This window comes from Primulina eburnea, chromosome 8 (assembly GCF_022965805.1).
Source record: "Primulina eburnea isolate SZY01 chromosome 8, ASM2296580v1, whole genome shotgun sequence".
Lineage (NCBI taxonomy): Eukaryota > Viridiplantae > Streptophyta > Magnoliopsida > Lamiales > Gesneriaceae > Primulina > Primulina eburnea.
Window position 1 is genome coordinate 42,968,790 of NC_133108.1, and position 11,495 is coordinate 42,980,284.

The 11,495-nt window shown below is 32.4% G+C and overlaps 1 protein-coding gene across 2 annotated transcripts; it reads right to left on the bottom strand.

The window, feature by feature from the left end:
• Positions 1-1,914: 1,914 nt before the first annotated feature.
• LOC140840006 (protein SUPPRESSOR OF K(+) TRANSPORT GROWTH DEFECT 1-like) lies at positions 1,915-7,402 on the bottom strand. Of its 2 annotated transcripts, XM_073207071.1 has the most exons (8): positions 6,759-7,391; positions 5,730-5,835; positions 4,453-4,651; positions 3,732-3,800; positions 3,556-3,630; positions 3,362-3,460; positions 3,113-3,268; positions 1,915-2,376 (listed from the first exon to the last, which is right to left on the bottom strand). In XM_073207071.1, exons 1-8 carry the CDS (start codon positions 7,228-7,230, stop codon positions 2,251-2,253), a joined length of 1,302 nt encoding a protein of 433 aa, XP_073063172.1. In that variant the 5' UTR covers positions 7,231-7,391; the 3' UTR covers positions 1,915-2,250. The 2 variants fall into 2 exon arrangements, with proteins under 2 accessions (XP_073063172.1, XP_073063174.1); XM_073207073.1 differs by lacking the exons at positions 1,915-2,376; positions 3,113-3,268; positions 3,362-3,460; positions 3,556-3,630; positions 3,732-3,800 and having other exon boundaries at positions 4,606-4,737; positions 6,759-7,402.
• Positions 7,403-11,495: the final 4,093 nt, after the last annotated feature.

Genomic DNA, 11,495 nt, shown 5'->3' on the forward strand with positions numbered 1-11,495 from the left:
ACATGACATGGAAGTTCCTGATAGTGTGTAATAGTCAATCGATCTTCCAGCAGTGAAATCAGTGGCCAACGGTGACCATGCTGCCAGAACGTTCACTCCTAGGATGGTTATATCAGGCTGAAACAAGAAGGCGAGGCTCAAATGTGTAATAATTCTTATTTAAGGAAGCAGTTATATTTAAATTTGAGTCACTTTTTTTTTTATCATTACAAGATATAGTTATGTTATCCTGAAACATGGTGTTTACGGTGAAGGACAGTGCCAAGAAGATAAGGGAGCACGCGTATCTGTTATTTGATTAGTAATTGTAAAAGATTTGCAGTTTATGATTTCACGAATGATATGAAAAACATAGAGTCTAACTGACATGATATGGAGAGATTGATAAAATGGAATGTTCACATATAATGTTATTCAGAACATGATTGAATTCTATTTAGTATGAAATAAATTGCCTGAATTTCCTGAGGTTATGTTAGGGGCTGCGGCGGCACTTCCAGCAATTAATACGTAAAAACGCTCCATATTGGTTAGGTTTATCCTGAAGCCCTGCAGAACTCAAGTCCTCAAATCATAAGAGACTGTATTATGTGTGAAAAGTTTTTCTACTAAGAGAGCTCCAATAATCATGCCGGCATGATTTTTGAATTTCCTAGATAAATATTAGATCGGATGTCTCGATCTATGGTGCTTGCTGCCACCGTAAGGATCCAAGGAGCAACATTTGTTGCAGTGTTTGGCAAAAAATGTTCCCAGCAGATGCAGAGACGGCGACTCCTTTTTTAAATGCATGGAAACTTCCAATTGAAATAGCATTTTTGAAGTATGAAGGCAGGGAAGACCTGGTACCCCGAGAGAGAGATATAATATATGCATCATCATGTATCGCAGCATCTACGGCGTAGAGAATATCTTCATTACTGCACAGATTGAACAAACAAAGCTTATTTATCTAATGTGGTTTACTTGATTAACGTGACTTTCAGACTATTGCGTTAGTTCAGGATTTACCCAATAAACGCCGAAAGATTGCGACTGCGATTCTCATATCATGAAAAAAAAGGTACTTATATATATGAAAAAATATAAACAGTAATTATGAAATAATTGTATTAAATTAATTAATCAGGTACAATTTAAAAAGTTATAATGTATGCAATATTTATCTCAAAAAAATTGATAGGACCAATGAGCTTTGTAATATGAAAACTGATTTCCTCATTACAAAATTTTTTATTTATATAAACAAATACATATAGATATGTCGATTTTCAAATTACTCGTTCTGTCAAATTATATTGGTCATGTATTATTTTTTGTTTATCCTAAATATATAACCACATAACACATTTAACAATATTTTTTCTACTCTTTACTAATATAACTTTATTTAATTTAGGGTATTGTAATTAACTAACTATTGGAAAGATAACAAACCATTATATAAATAGACATCAAACAAAGGTAAAATTTAAAAATGGTTTATATAATTGACAATTTCAATGAATTTCTTAACCTATGTGTAAAGAACTTATTTTTTAGTATCTCAAAAGTTGCACATTATTAATTGATAGGTCATACATAATTAATTAATAAGTGGTCACCAATTTTGTATCTAATGCTAATTTTAAAAATAATTTACGTGTGAAATATAGCAGAATGCCACCCCAAATACGTAAGCAAATTTCTACATGTTTGGTTCTTCACAATTTGGTCCTTTCTATCTTGTGAAATTTCAATTTTCACCATGTATATTTACAAAATCAATCGTTTTCTCGCAAAAATACCTACATAACACCACACACGTCCGCACCATATCCAAAAAATTGACTAAAATAGCAAAATAATAATAATAATAATAATAATAATAATAATAATAATAATAATAATAAAGAATAATGTTTGACAACATAGTAGATCGAATCGCAAATCCTCAAATATAACATGACTAAAATCATAATTTCTCTAAGCAAATTAAAGTTGCAATGAAGCAAAGGTTAGGTAAAACTTCAATGCAATAAGCATTGCACACGGAATACACAATATAATAACAGCTTTTCTGAACATCGTTTTCATGTAGTGAGCACTATAAATTACATGAAATTTGAAAGTGTAGCTAATTTTCTGCCAAATATCGATGATCGATAGCGTGTCGAATTCCATCCTGCTTAATGGGGTTTATGACAGCCCATGAAGAAACAACACAAGCAAATTACACCAACACCTCGAATAGTCCGCATATCAAGTTCATCAACCTTCTTCACCAAACTCCTTTGTGAATCGTTCATGCACTTCGAGATCAGATTTACTAACTGTTGGTCTCTGTCTCGCCAGAACCTTGTCAAAATCTGTTTTCGAAATGGGAGGAGGGATGATCTACAAAAGCAGGAATCGGAAGTACGAAGCAATCAGTTGCTAATGTTTACAAAGGAATCAATCAGAACTATGACGCACTTGTTGCTAATCTCTATACAGGTATCTATCAGGTAGGGACGTGCTAAGTTTTTAATTACGAATCTCTGTAAAAAGACACTATCGAACTCGTTGTTCTATCCTGTATCAAAACTACAGTTGGGTTTTAATATGGAGCATTAAACACAAAAGCTATAGATTACTTGAGACCGAGATACCTCAGCCCCTTCTAATATAAGAGCTTATCATTTGGCTCTTCTTTGTTCCCACTCACTGGCGTAAAGATTACTTCAGCGTGTCATCATTCTTTATATCATCCTTAACTCTCCAAATGCCATATATGACAGTTGCTTCTCGTCTATTCAGTAACGAGGCATTTTACACAAGATTGATTATGTGCTCAATAAACTCCAATGGAATTATGCCCTCGTCTACTTACAACTCGTGCATTAATTTCTATCTCCGATTTCTGTTACATATATTTGACTACACAGGATACGAAATCTCAAGTCACTAACTCCTCATTCCCATACAAAAGCTAAATGTTTGCTTCGTGAACCCAGAGTAGAACAGTAATTATCAAAGCAGATTACTAAGAGACGCATGGTAAAAAAATAAAAAAAAACTTCAAAGGTAAAAAACGTCAACTTCATATTCCGTGTTAAGAATACAAAGAATCTGTGTGAGACCAAATTAATACCTTTGCAGCAAGTCCTTGTGCAGCAAGCTCCTGCATGGATATCTGTACAGCGCCTGGTTGCTTGGGTCCACATGGCATCCATGTACCATTAGAAGCTTTAATGAAGAACATGGCATCTTGTGTTTTACGTACAGGCTCAAATAAAACATCCTTAACCTATTTAAATTCATGAAAAAGATGAGAAGTGTGAAGGAGCCAGAATGTGCAATTTAATCATGAAAATTCAGTTGATAAAGCAATTGCACTTACACAGACAGAAATATCTGAACCAGAGAAGCCTTCAGTTTTACGAGCTAGGAATTCAAAGTCACTTTCAGTCAAGTTATGAGGAGTATCTCCTAAATGCACCTGCACAAGTGTGGTAATACATATGAGACGACATTACTATGGCATTTTTTTATTCAATTCTTTCTCCGGACAAAAGAAAAAAATAAATTCCCTACTTTGAACATGTGTTGTCGTGCCTTCAGATCTGGGAGAGGTATATGTATGCGCTTATCAAATCGTCGCCTAACAGCCTACATATAAAATTCAGAGTTAATGTACATTCATCAGTCAAAATTCATAGTTAGTGTACATTTATCAGACAAAATTCTGCCCACTTGGCACTGAATGTTACCTGATCAAGAGCATAAGGAGTATTTGTGGCAGCAAGAACAAGAACTTTATCATCATTGTGGCCTACACCCTGATAATTGGTATTAGATAGTAGTAAAGTGGTAAGCTATCCAAGTTCTCTCCATCAGAGAAGAAATATCAGTGTCCAGTGACACCAAGCACATGGAAAAAAACAAGGACCAGGGATGAAAAGATAAAATATTTCGATACCTAAATGTTAATGGTAGTCCCATGATTACAAACTAAAAAGCTATTGAAGTAATATTTAAGCTATGTTTCAAGTGGTGGATCGTATTTAATTTTTTAATAAAAAAATATTTCTACACAATTATATTTGTAATGAAACAGGTATCACAAAGGCAACTGTGACTAAATAAACCAGGCAAAATATAAGGCGAGCATGACATTAAAATTCAATTACAAGGGTGAATTCTATCCACTTTGGTAAATCTTTAACACGAAAATCGATCAATTTTGGAGGGTATAGTCTAATCTGGTGATTGATTATACAAACCAAATTGGTCTGTTGTAGAAATGCAGGGGTGTATTCTACTACACATAACTTCGAAACATAACTTTTCTTCAAGTCACAAAAGAAATTGGACAATAAGTTTTGGAGCATGACATTAAAATCCAATTACAAGGGTGTATTCTACTACACAAATTTCTTCAAGTCACAAAAGAAATTAAGCCGTGGTCCCATAGTTTGCAACAATAATTACCTGCATCTGCACCAACAATTCTGTTTTAATACGCCTTGAAGCTTCACTCTCATTTCCTTCTCCACGTTGGCCACACAAGGAATCTATTTCATCAACAAATATGATAGAGGGAGCACTTTCACGAGCCATTTGGAAAAGATTGGAGACAAGTTTCTCACTTTCACCCATCCACTTCGAAACCAAGTCTGAAGAAGAAATGCTGGGAAACAGCAATTGGAACTCACCAACTTTAAGGCCCCGGTACTCAATAATTAAAAATGATATATGGAAGGTAGCATATTAAATCTGCATGATAAAAATATTGCCTTGTTCTAGAGTGATAATAAATTTGTGAAGTCTAATATTATCCTCACAAACAACATAAACTGAAAGCAGAGAGCAGCGAGAAACCATCCTTACATAAAACAGTGGTTTAAATAACTATTTTCAGCTTTGATCCTTGGAAATTGATATTATTAATGACATAATTGATCACCAAATAATTTTTTCAGGAGTGTTGTTCAATAAAGTAACTGTCGTCATTCCTGACCAGTGACCATACAGCACTTCATATCTGTTTTTCACACAAGACCTATTATGTGGAGCTCAAAGACCGTTGAAGTTCCGAGATTACTAAATTCTAAATTGTGTTTGATCTTTAAAATTGGTTAACTTTTAACTGAGTAACAAATTTCGAAGGATCGAACATGAGACAAGCTTGAGAATCATATAGTTTTCAATATCATGTTCTTTTTTCTTGGCTCATCTGGGCAATCTTAAATCATCAAATTATCAAACGATTAAATTGCTCAGGCTCGGATCATTATGTTAGAAAACTGAGGTCTAGCAAAAATGCAAAAATCTCTCGAGCCGAATGTCGATCAAATTAAGTTCTAGTAACCCGAGTAGATTTAACTATTCAGCTATTCATCCATTGAGGACATACTTGTATTAGTGAAAGACATTATAAAGAGATCTCAAACAGAATACAGATCAAAATAAAAAAGTAAGACAACAATTTTTTCAAATGAACTCCCAACATATTCTTCAAAGTTAGAAAAGCAACACATAACAATACAATCAAGAGGCATATCAAACAAATGCAAAAATGAAACAGTAGACCCCATTCCAGGGAAATGATATCCAACAGGCAGAAAGTATATTGACATTTTTACATCAGACGACTGGAAGATCGCATAATCAATAAAACGGTAGGTTTCTCTACAAGAATTTACTACAGTTGAAGGAATTAAATTCATATTTACAAAAAATTAGAGCCATAAAGATAGAAGAGTAACCTGAAAAAGGTTGAATCAGCTTCAGTTGCAACAGCCTTGGCCAAGTATGACTTTCCTGTTCCAGGTGGACCATATAAAAGAAAAGCCCTCCATGGGCGCCTCTTGCCTAAAAAAGAGACATTAATTTGTATACAAACTGAAGTATGAAATGACATAACCACCACAAACTTTTTTGGTTCCTCACATTGTATCTTTAATTCGCTTACATTCAAAGCCCCAACTTAAAATAAGCAACGAAAAGAAGAAGATTATAAAAATGAGCATCCTGTAACCAAAACTTTTACATTTGTTGCATTTGGCACCAAACAAACAATATATTTGCAGATTCTTATTATAGAAAGTGTCAATGAGGTCACACCAACACATTTCCAACCATTACTCTTATCAACTTCTCACTTCGAAGAACTAGCTACTTTCTAGGTCATGATCATCTAGTTAAAGTTATATTAGGAAATCTTTTCAAGTGACAACTTAAATAATGTTAGAACTTAGAAGTTTGAACATGAGATTGCATCAGCAATCACAACAAAGCCCATTTTGAAGTCAAGTATTCACATCAATTATTAAAACTAATCCACATAGTTACAGCACAAACACATCAATAATCCAAATAAAAAAACGATGTTGGTGAAAAAGTCCATATATCTCAGCAGCAAAAGGAAAATGCCCTGGAAACGCAAAACCACCAAGCAATAGGCATCCAATCATGCACTGAATGAAGGAAACATAGGCATGTCTCACAATTCCTGCTGCCCTGCAACTCTATTTCAGGCTCAGCAAGTTAATTTTATTTCCATTCCCATCAGCATGACAAGAGATACGAGACTGGAATCGAAATATATCAGTCATTCTAAACAAAGTTGAAACTTAACCTCAATCACTAACAATAAAAACCATACCACAGAGAAATCAACTTCAACACATACCAAATTTTTTCAATCTACACAAAAAAAAGGAGAACACGAAAGCACAAAAGCTAATAAAAAATCCCCCAAACCAAAGAAAGGTGGAAAAAAATGTAAATTATACCGGTAAAGAATTGTGGGAACTTCACAGGAAGAATCACAGCCTCCTGCAAAGCCTGCTTCGCGCTCTCCAATCCCGCAACATCATTCCACTTAACATTCGGCTTCTCCCTAATAATAGCAGAACTCAACCCAGCTCGCAGCTTCTCCTTATCCCCATCCTCCCCATCATTCCCATCTTTCCCATCTTTCTTGGTCTTCGGCCGGGTCGCCACAGCAGAATCACCGTTCGATATCGGGCCCGACCCGCCCTCGTCGAGCACGGCCCGTATCTCCTCGGCCCGCCGCAAGTACTCCGTAAACTTCTGCGTGATGGCTTCCTTAATTTTAGGATTCTTCTCGTACTTCAGATGGGTTTTGAAATACTCTAAAGCGTTCATATACAAAGGGAAGGCTTTGGCATAGTTTCCTGCATTGTCTTCCGCCACTGCCTGCCGCACATACTCGATTGCTTGTTCTTTGAAATTGCTATACATCGTCTCCGATCATGAATATCTGACCACGTACGTATGATTTCACGTTCTTCCGCTGGAATTCGTGGATCGGAAGAAAATCGAGACTTTTAGGGTTGATATTTTTGATCCAGTCGCGGATTTCAATTTTTGTTTGAGGTTGAAATTGAATTGTATATTGACACGATTCTGCTTGAGGACCGGAAATACAAAAGCGCTTTTGTGGCTTCGTAAGAGTCAAGTATTTCCATTTTTGTTTATATTACCTTTTTTTACCTATTGAAATTGAACCAATTTTGACCTTTAAAATAATGAATGTTTAAGATTCCTTGATAAATTTGGTTTTATTTATTTAATCACTGAAATAAAAACAATAAAAAAATCTTGAAATTAGGAAAATTTGAAGCATATGGATCTAAAAACATGTAAAAAAGACGACCAATATTATGTTTTATATTGAAAAATACGACGTGGTTCCGGCACACATAGTCATAGCCTCTATCATCATCTGACTTATGCTTGTTATTATGTTTTATAATATGACAAAAACTTGTGTGAGACGGTCTCACGGGTCGTATTTGTGAGACGGGTCTCTTATTTGGGTCACCCATGAAAAAGTTTTACTTTTTATGCTAAAAGTATTATTTTTTATTATAAATATGGGTAGGGTTGACCCGTCTCACAGATTTTGATCCGTGAGACGGTCTCACATGAGACCCACTCTTATAATATAAGAATTAAATAGATGCGAGACCATTGCCTAACATTATCCTATAAGCATTGTGAATTGACATTGAAATATAAGTTATCCATAATTTCCATGAAATAAATAAATAAACATGTTATAATTTTTACGTTTGATAAAAAAAATAAGTGTCGGATGTATAAAATATAGGAAAGGGAATACAAATAACATTTTTATTTATTTCATGTTGATTAAAAATAGTTAAATGATATAATATTTACTTTATTTCCTTCATAGTTATTAAAAATATTAGTTATTTTATTTATTTCATGTTGATTAAAAATAGTTAAATGATATAATATTTACTTTATTTCCTTCGTAGTTATTAAAAATATTAATACTTCAAATACCATGTACAAATATATCACAGATAATTAAAATAATAATTTTATCAAAAATAATTATTATTTATAAAATAATATAAATTATTGTTTAACTTACTTTCACAAAAATTTATATAATTCCGTCTCATATGTTAATTTTGTGAAAATGATATCCTACCCAACTCGTTGCACATACAAATTTAATTTTTTTACGCAAAATATATTACTTATCGCTCCAATATAAATCGAGTCGATTCGTCTCATAGATATAGCTCCGCGAAATTTTCTTAAATCAGACTTGCTCACTTACTTTTAATAAAAAATCACACATTTGATATGATAAATTGGTCTCTTACAATTTTGGTTACATTGTCATACTTCAATCTTAATCAAATTTTTTTTTTTTTACGATTTCGGTTTTTCCCTTACGGTTGCTAACCTGATATCAACATGACACTTCATGTGTATATTTTTATATCACTTCTCCCGATGAAATACAACTAACATTGAAAAAAAATCAAAAGATAGAAAGTAAATTAATTAACAATATCCAGAATGGAAAATTTCAAATTTTCCTTAGTTTCAATCTAATCAAGTAAAAAAAAAAACCCAAAAAATAGAAAAAAAGGAAAATTATGTTGTACTAATGCAATATAGAATTGAAGCAGCTGCAGTGCAGCAAATAGCACCAGCCCATGGTTGGAGCTCTAACGGGCCATTATTTTGATGTTTGGATACTTCCGCCTCGTGATCGATTTATTTTTGGAGGCCCAATAATGTGATTTTGTTTCCTTTATCATGGGCCTCTAGGACCAAACTTGTTTTTCAAAGTGAACACACGTCGTTTTTTCAGGCCCTCTTGCCACGGTCCAGAGTGGTTCGTTCGATGCTACGTGGGGCCACTGTCCTCACATGGTTTGGATGGACAAGATTCATATATATATATATATATATATATATATATATATATATATATATATATATATATATATGATTTTAACCCTAGAGGGAGGTCAATCATAATTATTATCCTAACTTTTAGAAAAAGACGAAAGTAACCATTTCCCAGACTTTAGGGTTTATTTCATCCTACTCATGTGGACATTGTACTCATTATAGGATGGATAACCAAGATTTGCCCATGCATATATAGGACTCACTTTTTTTTTGAAAAATTGTAGGTGTGTCAAGATCTTACATATTGATATGATGTGAAAATAATGCCCACATAAATAAAATGATATCTACCAGACTTTAGAGGGAGGCCTGTCCGAATTATTAGCCTAACCTTTTGCTATTTTTGTTTTAGAAAAAAGACGAAAGCAGCCATTGGAATTGTATTATTAAAATGCAGAGTACAAATACTTTGTGATACCTAGACAAAAAATATGAGTCTCAAGTGAAACAATCGTTAGGGATATTCATTAAAACCGGAAAAAACCGATATGATCGTAAATATCGGTTTTTATGGTTCGATTTAAAAGGTTTTTCGATTGGTTTCTGTTTTAAGTTTTCGACAAGTACCATTCTACGTTCATTTTCAAAATTAAAAAATCGTAAAAATCGAAATAACCGTTTTATATATAATAAATAATAAATAGTCAAAAATATTTTTAATTAGATTTTCCACGTCCATCATAAACTATTCAAACTCATATTTCTTTTGATATTTTTAATGTTTCCCATATGATAATTTATATTTTTAGACTGTGAATTTTTGGTTTTCTATCGTATTAGGTAGTATGTTTTAATATAATAATATGTCGTTGTCTATTCAAAATGTTCATGAGATGAGATGGAGTTAATGGAAGATATTAATCGGATGTTTTGTGAGATAAATTACAAGCTTGATATTTGATTATGGATTATGAATTTTGATTATATTTGTTTTAAATTACTTATTTTATTTAATTTTTAAAACTTCGATATTTTTAGATATTTTAAAAGAGTATTGAAATTTTTATATGTAATTCATCATTAGTAAAATATAAAACTTGATATATGACTAAATTTGTTTCTCAAACCATATTGAACCAAATCATATTGTAAAAAATAGAACCGAACAGAATCGAACTGACTGTTGCATATCCCTAACAATCATACAATAACATAGATCCAAGTTTGATCTTAACAAGTTGAAATATTTATAATTTGAAATTTTCTATACTAAATGTAGGCTGCTTTTGGAATTGAGAGTTCTTGAAAAATTAAATAGAATCATATAGATACAAATTTTGGTTCAAGTTTGATTACAGTTTGAACTGAAATTTACTTCTTAAGAAGAAAATTCAAAAGTAAGAAATGTGTCCCGATCTTACAATCTAATTTGCATTTGATTACAAATTGTTTGAAAATAATCAATGGTTAAGGTTCAAATTATGTCTGTAAAATGAGTTATCCTAATGATGCTCGAGTAATAAATACATCACTTAATTAGTTATCTATCCATCATTGAAAATCATAATAAAAATAAATGGACCTTAAAAAATAACACTTTAGACAGAAATATTCCCCCTCAAATATTGGTTTCTCTACGTCGTTATGGAAAAAAATCCTTTTTTTTAAATTATTCAAAGTGGATTGCGTCTAAGATAAATTAAATCTTGTTTTCTTCTCCTGAATTTTCAGTTAAATTATTTGGTTTTAATGTGATTTAAAGATTAAAATTATATTTTTAATGAATTTTATCACGAAATTTGAAAAAAAAAGGAAAAAGAAGAAGAAGAAGATTGTCATTTGATAAAGATAAAACTACTTCTCGAATTGGGAGTTTTTATTACAAGTGAGTGGAATAAAAATCAAGCGACACTATTTCGCTTTTAATTTGATAATAGCTTGAATTGAAATTTATTTTTAAGTGGAAAATTGCAATAACTTACCGGTTTTTTTTTTTTACTGATGTAAGTCAATTTACGGTCTTAATCAACTAATGTGCATTTTTTCGAGTTTTAATTTTTTTCAATCGAAAAGCTAACATATCATTAGAAAATAATGACGTGGCGACGAGCATATTGCTTATGTGTCTGATCGATAGCACATCAGCATTCGATAAAAAAATGATTAAAATCGAAGAAAAAAAATGGTGAGTCAGTAGACCAAAATTAGGAATGAAATGGAAAATGCAAGTTATAGGGAAAAAAAATATCCTTTCAATGTCTCCCTTAATTATGTGCGAGGAATTGTCTTAACGAGTAATCGGACAAGAGGGCCTATCAGACTAT